The following is a 16,579-nucleotide window of genomic DNA, read 5'->3' as shown; positions in this document are numbered from 1 at the left end:
TTTAAACATTTTATTTATATTTAAATTCTAAAGGCTTAACATTAATAATATAACGAGGTCTAGCGAGTCAAAAAGTATGACCATATTTTTATTACAAGAATGTTACTCATTGCAATAAGATTAACATATCACTCCTCTCCCACCAAGGAGGGGTCACCTGGAAGAGGAAACAGTCACTCACCATACATTCATTCAATACCCATCTTGCCAGAAGTATGCAAACACTAATTCAAATGACCCTCTGCACAACAATATCCTTGCCTCTCCTTCAGAATGCAGGCACAGTATTTCCCACTTCCATCACTCCAGCTAACGTGTTTCTCTGACTCCTTTCGTAAGTGCTACCTTACTCATACAAGCCATAAAAACCGCTAGTCTCTACTCACTCCAACTTAACATGCTCACACAAGTCTGCTGGATGCATGAAGTTCCTAGCACTCCCTTACATCCTTCCTACAAACCTTCCTGGAAAGACTCCTACCTTACCACTACATCCACCCAAGATTTACACACCCACTTAATCGTCCCATTCTGCTTCAGCCTCACTAACCCTTTTTCAGCCCTCTGAATAATACCTTTGGTAACCCCATACTGTCTTCTAATCACTACATTGCAAATTCTCAGCATAAGAATAAGATACAAGAAATACAATAACCTCTCTCAGAGTATACATGCCTTGATGTGTGTATAACAGAATGCTACTTATATTGCTTGTTAGTAAATGGTTTTATCTGAATGCTCATGCCCTAAAGCTTTAAAATGGTGGTTCAGGCCTGCTTAATGTGGTTACCTACAGCATATGCTGTAGTGGCCCTATGAAACTCAAACACACAGCCATTTATTGCTCAGTTTATTATTACTTCAACCATACAAGCACTAAACCCACCACCCAGTACAGCCACAACCATCTCCAACAAGCAAGAAGGGCAAATAATTTAAGGTAGGATAAAATTCTTCCTTGTCACTGATATGAGGAAGTGAAGATGGCACACAGGCGTAAAAGCACATGAAAAAGTACATGATGTAGATTTAACTTAGGATAATCACACAATGATTTATTACACTTGTTTATGAGTGTAAACCTCACTACATTCAACTTGACCTAGTAGCACAATATGAACCCTAACTACACATTTCTAGATCAACAGAATGCCACCTACAATGCAAGGTGTCAAAAATTCCATTATTTTTTAATGTATGGAACAGGTAGTAAGTTACTAAATGCTGTAGAGAGTTTTTATGAATATAGTCAGGCTCAGGTTAGGGTGTGTATGAGGGAGATTACTTCCCAGTAAAAGTAGCTCTTAGACAGGGATATGTAATGTCACCATGGTTGTTTAACATGTTTATAGATAGGAGAGGGGTGGGGATAAATTATGGGGAATCGAATACAAAATGGGAGTTGACACAGTTACACTTTGCTGATAATACTGTGCTTTTGGGGGGTTCTAAAGAAAAGTTGCAAAGGTTAATGGAAGAGTTTGGGAGGGTGTGTAAAGGTAGAAAGTTGAAAGTGAGCATAGATAAGAATAAGGTGATGAGGGTATCAAAAAAGTTAATTAAAGGAAAATTGGATATCACATTGGAGGGAGTATTGAAGAAGAGTATGTGTTCAGATATTTGGGAGTTGACTTGTCAGCGGATGGGTTTATGAAGGATGAGGTTAACCACAGAACTGATGGAGGAAAAAAGGCAAGTGGTGTTTGGAGGTAACTGTGGAGACAAAGAACATTATCCACGGAGGCAAAGAAGTGAATGCAGGAGAGTATAGTGGTACCAACACTCTTATATGGGTGTGAAGCATGGGTTGTAAATGCTTCAGTGAGGAGGCAGTTGGAGGCAATGCAGAGGTGGTGTGGAGTTACTAAAATATTAATTAGATGGCTGAAGAGGTGGTTTGGTCATTTAGAGATAACGGAACAGAGTAGAATGACTTGGAGAGCATATAAATCTGTAGAGGAATTAAGGCAGAGTAGGGCCTTCCTTGAAAAAGTTGGTGCGAGGGGTTTGGACTCCCAGCAAGCGCGCACGAGCATATTAGAATGGAGACTAATGGTTTTTGGGACCTGATGGAGTGTGAGCAGGGTAACATTTTGTGAAGGGATTCAGGGAAAGCAGTTAGCCAGACTTGACCCCTGGAAATGGGAAGTACACTGCCTGCACTTTAAAGGAGGGATTTGGGATATTGGCAGTTTGCAGGGATATGTTGTATATCTTTATATATGCTTCTAAACTGTCATATCTGAGTGCCTCTGCAAAGACAGTAATTATGTATGAGCAAGGTGAAAGTATTGAATGAGGATGAAAGTATTTTCTTTCTTTTTGGGGTCCCCCTGCCTCGGTGGGAAACGACCAACGTGTTACAAAAACAAAAAAATTTTTTTTAAGAGGGCTAAAGAATGCAACTGTATTTCTTGAATACATTACTCACATTGCAAAATTATATAAGAACAACCCACGCTTTATTCGAGTCTACTGTAATTCAAATGTTCAAGTCTTCAAATATACAGTACAACAAAATACAGCAAATATTAAATAAGGGCCCATAAACCAGACTTACTCTCCCATACGATAGTCATCAGGGTGATATCCAAGATGTTGAACAATAGCCATCACGCCATCCTTTGCTGGCCCATTATACTTTGGCCAAGTGGCAGGACAAACAGATTTGTAGCGACCCAAGAAAATCTCGTAAGCACGCCGGTAGGCAAATCCTGCTCGTCTCACTCTCAAATTTTCCATCAGACCAAGGTATTTAACCTGATGGCTGACACGTTCCTCATCAAAGTAGTCTGAGGACGAAAATGACAAAAATACATTACTGGTAATGATATACACTCATTTTTGTAAGATGTTCAAGCCCCTGCATCTGAAAGCAACTTTCACACCATTTTAGTTGTTAAAGTTACATTGGGCAACATTAAAAAATTTTCTTTAATCACGAATGTCATGTCTTAAAGAACTAAATAAATTTACTTACAGGATCTTTTATCATCATTAGGCTTAATACAACGAATGTAAGAAGGCTCCTTGCTCATAAGAATTGTCATCAAACCAGCCAAGCTGTTCTTGAATTGCGTGGCGGCAGTGACTGGCCTTTTCTTTTGTGAAAACTCATCCTAAAATAAAATGTGCAATTGTAATCCATGCAAACAATATAGTCATTAAATATCTTATACTAAAAATAGTCAAAATTTGGAAAACTTTATGAACTGAGAAATATATCAACCATACAAAACAATCCCAGTAAAGACATGTTAAGAAATATCTGAAGAATATGGATCAAAGTACAAAGAATTTAATATTATTCTGCCAAACTTTGGGTGGCAAACTGATATTAGAACTGCCATCACATATTAGAAATGGCTGTACCTCCTAGTTTGAATACTGGAATTCAAGAAATGCTGCTATTACTATATTTTGAAAATATTAAATTAACCATATATTCCAAGACTCTCCCCTAGTACTGCATGCATATAATAATTTTTAGGACCTGAAGAACTGTTGGAGTGTGAGGAAGATAACATTTCATGAAGGGGTTTAGGAAAACCAGTTAGGCAGACAAGTCCTGGAGGTGGGAAGTACATTGCCTGCACTCTAAAAGGAGGGGTTTGGGATATTTTGTTTGGAGGGACATTTGAAGCATCGTATATATGCGCCTTTGGCAACACAGTGATAGTGTAAATGATGGTAAAAGTATTTCTTTTTTGGGTCATCCTACCTCAGTGGGAGATGGCTAATGTGATTAAAAAAAATAATTAGCTTATCTTGGTTGTGTATGGAAACATTCCTACACGAAACAGAAAGGTTGCCTGGTTTCCTATTATATATATTTTCCACAGCCATAATCATAGAATTATACAACTTTACATCTTACTTCTTTCAATATATAAATTGACCTTGTTTTCAGAAACCACAAGTGTGCTTTTTTGCCTTTCTCTCTTTCTTTCTATTTTTCTTTATGAATGAATGTAAGCAAGCATCAAATATTTCACTTAAATGACTTTCTAACAAACATTGTTAAATATTTCAGATTCTTTAATGAATGAAATGCCTGAATTCATGTAAATGATGCCACTTTCTCAAGAGGGAAGAAATCAAAGACATAATGCTCTCTAAAACAGTACATGATAAAACCAATGGCTAAAAGAAACAGCACTTTAAAAACTAGTTCCTAAAACTCAAGAACAAAAATTCAATACAAATTTAATCTTGAGAAACCATCATTTTAAATCAATCCTGTCCAGTTTGTCTTTTTTAAGAAGTTAAAACTGAAATATTTAGGAAGACTGAACAAAGAAATAAGAAGTCTGCTATATCCACTATCAATGTTTTGAAGATTCTATAGCTGGCTTTGATTTAGTTTTGATAAATAAAACTGGTTGGCAAATATCAGTACACACAACCATATTTCCTTATTTGCAGGCAAGCACACTTAAAAAAAAAATATACATCCTCAAAAATTTTTATGCCAGGTTTCAATTTTGTCCTGCAAGTGACACTAAGTGCGAGGGTAAGGTGGAGAGGATTAAAGAGGTAGGAGGATTCTAATGAATTTGAGAAATAAAGTTCATGCCAAATTGAAGTATTAGCCCATCCTTAATTTCAATTTCACCCTAATTTCCACATTTTTAACATGCCAGCCACTTCCCACCATGACTGTGTGTGTATTGGGGGGGGGGGGGGTGCACACTCCTGTCAGATGGATACTGACCCTCCTTGTAGATACAGACACTGTTTCCCACCTCTGGGTCTCAAGTTTGACTAACCAGTTTGCCCTGAATCTCTTCATAAACAATACCTTGTTCTTGCTCTACTGTCCTTATGTATGGTACTATCACAAAGACATGCTAGGGCCAGTATGTGGCATGGTATGATTTTATTATTCTTTTATTAGACCTGTTAAACAGGTATTTGCTTTTAAAACAAATGCATGAACTCTAAACTTAACCAAGGAATAATAAAATCATACCATGCCACATTCAATATAACCGAATTTTTATTACCTTGGGAAACACACTGGTAATTATTATGTTTGAAGTGTGAGTCATGGCCTCTTTTAGGTCACGGAAGAGCAAATCATTATTCTTATCCAAGAAGCCCTGTACTCTGTATGCAACTTCACCTGCATAATGCCGCAATCTAAATTCATCCTTATTTATGGTTTTCTTTACCTGCAAAAAAATTTTTTAATATATAATAAATATATGGATATTATCATTATCTACAGTTTTTTACCTACAAGTGGCAAGTACCTGTCTAGAAAGGTTCATGGAAAAAGCATTACTGTATAATGTAAAAAAGTTGAAACACAATAGCAAAGAGAAATATAAACAAAGAGCTACCCAAGGAATAAAACATTTACTAAATAACTGCTCCTCCAGAAAGGTAAAGATGTGATCCAATGTTTATCTAACAAAGCATAGCTACTCCTCACTGTGGGCACCATACACAACAGTTTCCTAGACTTCAATTTACTTGGCCAGAGTTCCTAACTGTTAGCACAGTATGCTAAATAATGACTTTGAATGTGAGAAGAATGAGAATAGTGTATAGCATTTCACCAGAGATGAACATCAACCAAATAATGTGATGCCAATGCTTGCCTGGCAAATCTAAGAGTGCCTTGAAGTCTCAACAAAGTGCCTTTGGGAACTTTATACATGTTTGAGGCCCCTCTTGGAGTACAGAACACCAGTATGGAACCCACACCTAGGAAAACAATTTAAGAAACTGGAAAAAGTGCAGAAATACGCAACAAGGTTTGTTCCTAAGTTAAGGAGTACGAGCCGAGTAAAGACTAATGGAACTAAATCTAATGATACTAGAGGATAGAAAAATCAGGGAATATAATACTAAGGGCAACTGATAAGATTGACAAGGACACAGGGACAGGCTGGATGAGTGGCAAGAAAGAAGTTAAAGACACAGATGAGCCACAGGGATGTCAGGAGATATTTCTTCAGTCAATTTTTCTAACACTGGCTTGATTTTTCACTTATTGGCAAATAGATATATAGTAGTACAAACCTACATGTATGTCAAGGTAACTTAATGAAAATAAGAATTGTACAAAACAGTGTGAGCAAATATGCTAAATTTACTGATAATGTAATTTTAAGTTTTCTGACTCTTATTGAACTGGGTCCTACCTGATTATAAACTTTTATACTACTGACAGACTGGATAAGTGGCCTAAAATAAAACAACCTTACATTAATGAAAAACAAATTTCATAAGCCTTAACATCAAGAATAATAATTAATGACAGAATATTTTTTTTTTCCCCAAAAAAAGTCGGCTGTCTCCCACCGAGGCAGGGTGATCCCCCAAAAAAAGAAAGAATCCCCAAAAAGAAAATACTTTCATCATCATTCAACCCTTTCACCACACTTGCACATTATCACTTTTTGCAGAGGTGCTCAGAATACAACAGTTTAGAAGCATATGCGTATAAAGATACACAACATACCCCTCCAAACTGCCAATATCCCAAACCCCTCCTTTAAAGTGCAGGCATTGTACTTCCCAAAAGAACATAAGTTTTTTTTTTTTTTTTTTTTTCAACAAGTCGGCCGTCTCCCACCGAGGCAGGGTGACCCAAAAAAGAAAGAAAATCCCCAAAAAGAAAATACTTTCATCATCATTCAACACTTTCACCACACTCGCACATTATCACTGTTTTTGCAGAGGTGCTCAGAATACAACAGTCTAGAAGCATAAACATATAAAGATACACAACATATCCCTCCAAACTGCCAATATCCCAAACCCCTCCTTTAAAGTGCAGGCATTGTACTTCCCATTTCCAGGACTCAAGTCCGACTATATGAAAATAACCGGTTTCCCTGAATCCCTTCACTAAATATTACCCTGCTCACACTCCAACAGATCGTCAGGTCCCAAGTACCATTCGTCTCCATTCACTCCTATCTAACACGCTCACGCACGCTTGCTGGAAGTCCAAGCCCCTTACCCACAAAACCTCCTTTACCCCCTCTCTCCAACCCTTTCGAGGACGACCCCTACCCCGCCTTCCTTCCCCTATAGATTTATATGCTTTCCATGTCATTCTACTGTGATCCATTCTCTCTAAATGACCAAACCACCTCAACAACCCCTCTTCTGCCCTCTGACTAATACTTTTATTAACTCCACACCTTCTCCTAATTTCCACACTCCGAATTTTCTGCATAATATTTACACCACACATTGCCCTTAAACAGGACATCTCCGCTGCCTCCAACCGTCTCCTCGCTGCTGCATTTACCACCCAAGCTTCACACCCATATAAGAGTGTTGGTACTACTATACTTTCATACATTCCCTTCTTTGCCTCCATAGATAACGTTTTTTGACTCCACATATACCTCAACGCACCACTCACCTTTTTTCCCTCATCAATTCTATGATTAACCTCATCCTTCATAAATCCATCCGCCGACACGTCAACTCCCAAGTATCTGAAAACATTCACTTCTTCCATACTCCTCCTCCCCAATTTGATATCCAATTTTTCTTTATCTAAATCATTTGACACCCTCATCATAAGTGTTGGTACTAATATATTCTCAAATTTCCCTATATTGTAAGTTACGCTCATTGCCTGGCTCCTTCCTATGTTCACTTTTCCTTCTTTTACATACCCTCCCAACTTTGTCCACCAACCTCTGCAACTTTTCAGAATCTCCCAGAACGACAGTGCCTTCTAAAACCAACTGTGATAAGTCACATTTTGTATCAGATTCTTTATATTTTAACCCCACACCTCTCCCCAACACCTTAGCATTCACTTTTTTATAAACCCCATCAATATGTTGAACAATCCCTGTCTAAGGACTACTTGTACTGGAAAATATTCTCCCTCTTTCCTTCATACCCAAACCTGAGACTCGCTATCCTCATAAAATTCTTTAACTACCTTCAGTAACCTACCATCTATTCCATACACTTGCAATATTTGCCACATTGTTTCCCCTATCCATCCTATCATATGTCTTTTATAAATACAGAAATGCAAAGAAAACTTCCCTACCTTTATCCAAATACTGTTCACTTACATGCTTCAATGTAAACAGTCCACACATCCCCTACCTTTTCTAAAGCCTCCTTGTTCATCTGCAATCCTGCTCTTCATCTTACCCTTTATTCTTTCAATAGTGGGTACCATACACTTTACCTGGTACACTCAACACTTATACCCTTGTAATTTTTACCCTCTCTTGTCTCCTATTCTTTATACAAAGAAATTATGCATAATCTCTGCCAATCCCTAGGTACATTCCCCACTTTCATACAACTAGCTCTTCCTTACTCCTAAAATATGTTATATTTCCCTGGGGAGTACATGAAATCACTGCCTTCCTTTCATCAACATTTAACAACTCCTCAAAATATTCCTGCCATCTTTCCAATATCTCCAACTCCCCATCTAACAACTTCTCACTTCTAATTTTTACTGTCAGATTCACTTGTTCCCTAGGTTTTCTCAATCTATTAGTCTCACTCTAAAGTTTTTCATATGCTCAACAAAATTTTTTGACAGAACCTCACCCACTCTCTCATCTGTTCATTTTACAAGTGTATGGAACAGGTGGTAGGTTACTGAAGGTAGTTAAAGATTTTGTGAGGCTAGTGAGGCTCAGGTTAGGTTATGTCCATTACTGTAAAGATTTTTTAGAAACCATCACTTAATTGGTAGCTGTCCTTACTTTACTGTTATCAGAAGTCTCATAGCTGAAGTAATGGTTGTGGGTAGCCAGGTGAGAGTTCATTTTATTAAGAAATGTTAAGTCTGTTGCATCACCAGGTCGCAAGCACTCTTCATCCAGGAGGGAGATGATACCTAAAATGCAAAGTTCAGTCACTATGTATCTGAGTAGGAAGTGACAAATTCACAGTTGTTTTTATTTGCCCATTATGGAATACAATGGGATACAAAAAGAAAACGGTATTATATTATTGAAAGTTATTTCATTTAGGAATGTAACTGTAATAATAAAACTAATTCATGGTAAATTACTACTACTACTACTACTGTATTAATGCCTAGTCTTTACTGTTAACTATCACATTGGAAACTTACACCACAAACTTACAACTATTAATTTTTGATGATGTAATGCCATACAAATGTATGATACAATATTAAAGTTCTCCTGTGTAATAATGTTCAATATAATGTACTTTTAATGAAACTAATATGTACATGGTAGTTAAATTTTTTTTAACAAGTTTTAATACATCATTACTAGCACTAACATTTTTTAGCTTTAGTCCTACCTGAATGTTGGAAAAGTGTTCTTTTTCCATGTATGGCTACAGGTTTTTAAAACTCATCATATCAAAGCCACATAGTATCAAAGACTGTATAAATCCTGAAATTACTTTGCTGTGAGCCAATACATGCTGTAGATGGTCTTACACAAGGCCAAATTTTGTCGCTTCTATTTACCCTAGAATGTATTAGGATCTATACAAAACTACGAATTTTTCTATACAAGCTCAAAAAACGTCCATGAAATATATTTTGTTCATCTTCTTTCAACAAACCGGCCGTATCCCACTGAGGCAGGGTGACCCAAAAAAGAAAATCAAGAGTTTCTCTTTTTAACTATAGTAATGTATACAGGAGAAGGGGTTACTAGCCCCTTGCTCCTGATATTTTACTAATATGCATCTAAAAACAAATGCACATATCTAATGCAAAGCAAAATATTAACGAAAAGACAAACTTACTCTTCATGTTGTGATAAAGCTTTACATATTGGGAGTATTATCACACACTACAGAGTTATTACAAATGCCTGCTCTGTACCTATGTCTCTTTGTTACTTTCGATTATATGCTTTTGTAATAAATAATAATAATAATTAATAAATTATTAATAATAATAATAATAATAATAATAATAATAATAATAATAATAATAAAAAGACATTCACTACCTTAATGTTGTACTGTTTAATTGTGCTGGTATTATTTATGCATCAGAATTACCCTGGCCATTCTGGTAGCAAAACTGCACTTTTCAATTAACTCAATGATATCTATGATTTCTTTAACAATATTAGTGCAATGATGATGACTGACAGTAATACTGAAAGCATTTTTTTTATACTGTAATACTGTACATAATACAGTACAAATACAAATACGTTCATATCTCCTAAATACTGTACTATGAATGTTTTATTTTGTGCTTAAATTTTACTAACACCATGCCCAATGGAACTGCACCTACTCTGACTTGTCTAGATAACTACAGCATACATAGATATATATAATCTCTCAGTTCACCATATACAATACAGTATTTAGATTAATAATTTGTCAGTTGCATCTACATAAATTTTTACTTTATATTTTATCTAGTTCTCCATGGGAAAGTGGAACAGAATTCTTCCTTCGTAAGCTATGCGTGTCATAAGAGTCTACTAAAATGCCAAGAGCAAGGAGCTAATAACCCCTTCTCCTGTATACATCACTAAAGTTAAAAAGAGAAACTTTTGTTTTTCTTTCAAGGCCGCCCTGCTTCGGTGGGATACAGCCAGTTTGTTGAAAGAAGAATTTATCCAGTAAAATTGAAGGATAGGGATTTCTTGTAGAAAAAAAATGCACCTGCCTCTATTGGTATTAAAGAATTAATAAAAAGTATTTAAGAATACTTCATTCTGTTCAAGTAAACCTTACTAAAATATGACTACCTTGGAATAGCCTTTAATGGGGTCACTATTTGAATGGCATGAGGGAAGAAGGACCTTCAGCTCATTTATATTACACAGTTTTTTTTTTCCATCCTTCAGCATTTTAATTGTTAATAAAGTTAAATACCATTTTCATTTCCTAAACAAGAGGTATATTACAATTGTGTCCTTGTTTATTTATAATGTAAGTTTTATGTGGGCTAAACATTACGCTTGTCATTAGTTCAACAGGCTACTGATTTAGAGTCCTACTATACAGTAGGCAACATACATGTGTGCACAAACAGATCACACAGTAAACAAACCTGCTCACCATAACCTATTGTTTTTAATATATAATATGAACTGAAATATGTGCAGTAGGGCCCCACTTATAGGGCAGGATAGGTTCCAGGCTACCGCCGGAAAGCAGACATCGCCGGAAAGCAGAACACCATTTTTTCCACTTACAAATGCATATAAATGCTAGATAAGTTTACACTAATATACATTAAGTTAGCAATAGAACTAGGCACTAAAAAAAGTAAAATACACAAACAGTACACTCATTACTTAAAATATTTATAGTCTTAATGTAGGGTGAGAGGCGAGTAGTATTTATTGTAATAAGTCAGGTGTGGGAGGTATGGTAGCCAGCAAGCCCACCCCACCCACACACAATATACTACAACATTTAAAGTGCCCCAGAGCCATAAAATGCACATACAGTACACTCTTCACTTTTTTTTTTTTTTTCAACAAGTGGGCCGTCTCCCACCAAGACAGGGTGACTTATTACTTTCCTTAAAATATTTGTACTCTTAATGGAGGGAGAGAGGCGAGTAGCATTTATTTGTAAGAAGTCAGGTGTGGGAGCTATGGTAGCCAGCCAGGCCAGGCCACCCCACCAACACGTAATACTACTACAACATTTAGAGTGCAATAGTGATAAAATGCATATACAGTACACCCATTACTTACCTTAAAGTATTTGTAGTCGTAATGTAGGGAGAGAGGCGAGTAAACAAGGTAAAATGAATAAGACGGAAAGAGAAAGAAAAAGAAGACGCACACGCGCGTGCGCACACGCACACACACGGCATGTGGGTTCGATTACATGGATGGGGTAAAAATACTCACGTAGACTGGTAGTACGTATAATATATAACGGGAAGTATGGGAAGCGCCAACAGCCAACCTGCCTCTCTCTGCTCCCTATCTTAGACTGACTCACAAGTGCCTACCGGGTAAGGCATTCAAAAATATGCTATTGTCAGCAGCAACATGAATAACAAGTCAGTGATTCACACAGACGGTTGGTAGTGAGTCATCTACTGGTACACTGGTTACTAGGAACTGGTACTACTACCGAGAGCTCGGTGACGCTAACGTACGTCGTCCCGACATACAGCTAATACAACTAGAGACGGCAGGTGTACGGCTTGGGCTGATTCTATACAATGTCAAAGTACACAACAATTGAGCATTATAACATACATAAGTAGAATATTGGAATAGAAGCTTACGTAATTGAAACTGTAATGAAACTAACACATTACAAGGTATGATATAGCACAACTCATCGAATGAGACTCAACATTGGGATTACACAATAAAAGTGATAAAAAAAATTTGATCGATCGATCTGTATTCATGTGATCTACGGATTCTGAGGAAGGAATATATACAAAGAAAAGTGTTTAACAGAAAGGCAGATTCGGTGCACTCAAATCTAGACTGTTAAATCTCAGAATTCGGAGAGAACGTGAACACAAAAAAAAATTTCTTGAATACTGATAAGTTGATACTGTAATTATTCATCTATACAGGTTATTTACATTTAACCCCAACTCTGCTAGGGTGAGATTGACATATGCAGAATGGGTGTCATCTCTGGGAGGATCAAACTGTTGCACTGGCTAAATCATGCCGTATTTGAGGCAAATCTGAATTGGTAGTAACAAATGATACTTGAGGATTTCTCAATACCTGTCGTGTACGTAGGGAATAACGACATTCAGGTTGATCGTCTGACCGAGTATCAGAGGTAGAGAGTACAGGATCAGGAGGACTGTCAGAGTGTCACATTAGTCTGGGTTGGAACATCATTATCATCACATACTAACTTCATATGATCTAAATGCGATTCTTTATACTGACCAGTACTAATTTCTCTAACCTTATACTTATTGTCAGTGATATGTTCAACTACTCGATAAGGACCAACAAACTTTTGATCCAGCTTTGGCATTGCAGACATTTTGTTAAAGAAAGTCAGCATAACTCTCGAACCTACTTTGATTTTGGACGGCTTTGCTCGAGTGTTTGCGGCTCTTGTAAATTCTGCTGTTGATTTATGAAGAGTTTCACGGATTCTTCTAAAGACGCTTTGAGCTAAGCTGGTACGAGTTGCTATGAAATCATCAGGATTGTAATTTGGTTTCGGATTAGAATATAGCAACTCATAAGGCAAACGTTTATCTACACCGTACAATGCATAATGTGGAGTGTCACCTATGGAAACATTGTAAGCAGAATTTATAGCACACTGCACATCAGGTATAACTTCATCCCAAGTTTCACTGTTGGGATTGATAGTGGCTCTCAAGACATCAAGTACTTTCTTATTGGTTCGTTCCGCTAACCCATTGCTGGCAGGATGATGAGGAACAATGGTGGATTTAGAGATCTTGTACAAGGTACACAAATTTTCAAGAATCTCATTACAGAATTCACCACCATTATCAGTTACTAGGGACTTAGGGGTGGTATGGCTGCAGATAATGCATTCTTTAAATGCTTTAGCTACTGTTTCTGCAGTCTCATCTGCAATAGGAACTAGCTCACAATATCTGGTGAAATGGTCTACCATAACACACAGATGTTTGTTGCCCTGGAGGGAACATTGGAAATTAGTTAACAAATCTAGTGCAACTCTTTCCCATGGTTCGCTAGTAGTTGGATACACTTGGATTGGATTAGGACCATTAGCATTACCTTTATGTTGCATGCAGACACTACATTTCTTAACATACTCAGAAGTATCAGTTGCCATTCGAGGCCAAAAGTATTTCAATCTAGCTTGTTTTACTGAACGATCCATACCCGGGTGCGCAACACCTGGTACATCGTGAACTAGCTGTAAGGCTACATTCACTAGTGACTGTGGAATTACTAACTGGTATACTCTTCTGCTAGGAGTACCCAACTCTGCTGTTCGATACAGTAATTCTTGGTTCATGACAGTCACTGACGGGTGCTGGTGGCTTCACAGTCAGAATAAGATCTTCCTGGAGCAGGAATCGAATCACGCCAGACCACATGGGATCTGCTCGTCGAGCATTCTTTACATCTTCGGCAGTAAATGGAGGGTCTGCAGTTACTATACTAACATGTCGCGGTAAGGCATCTGCGACTATATTTGACTTGCCAGGTAAGTGTTCAAAGGTGGGATTGAACTTTTGGATAGTCAAGGTCCATCTGGCTAACCTTCCAGTAGATTGTTTGTTCTGGAATAAAGGTATCAGTGGAGCATGGTCTGTCAAGACATGAACAGAGTACTGATAAATAATGTCTCGGAAGTGCTTTAAAGACCATACTATTGCTAAAGCATCTTGCTCAGTTACTGTATAATTACGTTCAGCCTTCATAAGGACTCAGCTAGCAAATGCAACTGCGTTGTACTTGCCATCAGTCTTCTGAGCTAGTACGGCACCTATGCCAATAGAACTAGCATCAGTTGTCAGATAGAAGGGCTTAGAAAAATCTGGATATTTCAAAATTGGAGCAGATGTTAGCTTTTCTTTGAGAGTTTGGAATGCTCTTTCTTGACGGAAGATCCAAACGAAAGGAGCATCTTTCTTAAACTCAGAGGAGCAGCTATGGAAGAAAAATTAGCAATGAAAGATCTATAAAAACCTGCTAAGCCCACAAAGGATCTTACAGCATCAGCAGTTTTGGGAGTTGGAAAATTTAGTACTGCAGTTACTTTACTTTGGTCAGTCGTAACCCCTCTAGGAGTGACTACGTGACCAAGAAACTTAATTTCTGATCTGAAAAACTGACATTTAGACAGTTTGATCTTTAAATTGGCTTCAAGTTTACCAAGTACTACATCAAGTCTTTTCAAGTGTGTATCCACGTCTTTAGACATGACGATTACATCATCTAAGTACACCGTAAGTGCATTACCTATGAGACCTCTAAAGATATTAGTCATGAGCCTTGAGAACGTGATAGGGGAAGATGTAATCCAAATGCCATACGGAGGAAGTGATAATGACCTGTAGGAGTGGAGAATGCAGTTAGCTCTTGCCTGTCCTCGTGAAGAGGGACTTGCCAAAACCCTTGTAACAAGTCCAGGGTTGAAAAGACTTATCTCCGATGTAACGTAAAAGATCACCCAGTACAGGAAGTGGGAAGCGATCTGGAATAGTTTTCGCATTTAACTTCCTAAAGTCAATCACTGGGTGCCAAGTACCATCCTTCTTAGGCACTAGGATCAAGGGCGCAGTCCAAGGTGAATTGCTAGGTGCAATAACTCCATCATCAAGCATTTGATTGATCAATTCTTCTGCAACAGCAACTTGTGAATGAGGCATTCTGTACGCAGGTACATAGATAGGTCTAGTACCAGGTTCAAGTGGAATATGATGGGACAATAAGTTCGTTATACCCATCTTCTCACCTGGTAAGGCAATGGCTTTACGACGTTTGTTCAACAGAGTCAACAAATGCTTGACCTCGTCTGGGAAGTCAGTGGGAGCTAAGTCTTTCTCCTCAACCAGTGGAACAGATTGATACAGTGAAGTGGACGAGGTCTAAATTTGTCATGTGGGTTCGATTACGTGGATGGGGTAAAAATACTCACGTAGGCTGGTAGTATGTATAATATATAACGGGAAGTATGGGAAGCGCCAACAGCCGACCTGACTCTCTGCTCCCTATCTTAGACTGACTCAAGTGCCTAGCAGGTAAGGCATTCAAAAATATGCTATGGTCAGCAGCAACATGAATAACAGTCATTCGCACAGACAGTTGGTAGTGAGTCACCTACTGGTACACTGGTTACTGGTTACTAGGAACTGGTACTACTACTGAGACAGAGACACACACACACACACACACACACACACGGAGAATGTAAACAAGCAGACGAACACGTCTTGTTTTGGTTCATACTTGCTCATCTTCGCCTAACATCTCATATTTATGTTAATTATTTTATTCTACTGTGGGGTGTATTTATCACATTTATGTTATATAGTGTGTTTATATAATTTTGAAAAAATATGGATGAATTAATGAAAATGTTTATAGTAATGTAGGTAGTAGGTTGGTAGACAGCAACCGCCCAGGGAGGTACTACCGTCCTGCCAAGTGAGTGTAAAACGAAAGCCTGTAATTGTTTTACATGATGGTAGGATTGCTGGTGTCTTTTGTCTGTCTCATAAATATGCAAGATTACAGGTAAGTCTTGCTACTTCTACTTACACTTAGGTCACACTACACATACATGTACAAGCATATATATACACACCCCTCTGGGTTTTCTTCTATTTTCTTTCTAATTCTTGTTCTTGTTTATTTCCTCTTATCTCCATGGGGAAGTGGAACAGAATTCTTCCTCTGTAAGCCATGCGTGTCGTAAGAGGCGACTAAAATGCCGGGAGCAAGGGGCTAGTAACCCCTTCTCCTGTATATATTACTAAATTTAAAAGGAGAAACTTCAGTTTTTTCTTTTGGGCCACCCCACCTCAGTGGGATACGGCTGGTACATTGAAAGAAGAAAGTTTATATTAATGTAATAGACAACATTTAATGCGCCTCGGAATGATTATTATTGCATATTAGTGATATTAATGTGTACCTGCATACCAGCACAGTGTGCAAGT

The 16,579-nt window shown here is 37.7% G+C and overlaps 1 protein-coding gene across 4 annotated transcripts in view; it reads right to left on the bottom strand.

Annotated features, from left to right (window-relative positions):
• Myo61F (Myosin 61F) overlaps positions 1–16,579 on the bottom strand; it is a 204,933-nt gene that overhangs the window by 27,864 nt on the left and 160,490 nt on the right. For all 4 annotated transcript variants that reach the window (XM_070102210.1, XM_070102211.1, XM_070102209.1 and 1 more), the window contains 4 exons: positions 8,712–8,845; positions 5,007–5,174; positions 2,981–3,119; positions 2,561–2,792 (listed from right to left, as the gene is read on the bottom strand). In XM_070102210.1, coding sequence (XP_069958311.1) covers positions 2,561–2,792; positions 2,981–3,119; positions 5,007–5,174; positions 8,712–8,845 — 673 coding nt within the window. The remainder of the gene's footprint in view (positions 1–2,560; positions 2,793–2,980; positions 3,120–5,006; positions 5,175–8,711; positions 8,846–16,579) is intronic.

This window comes from Cherax quadricarinatus, chromosome 80, assembly GCF_038502225.1.
Source record: "Cherax quadricarinatus isolate ZL_2023a chromosome 80, ASM3850222v1, whole genome shotgun sequence".
In the NCBI taxonomy this organism is placed as follows: domain Eukaryota; kingdom Metazoa; phylum Arthropoda; class Malacostraca; order Decapoda; family Parastacidae; genus Cherax; species Cherax quadricarinatus.
This window is presented reverse-complemented; position numbering and strand designations above follow the sequence as displayed.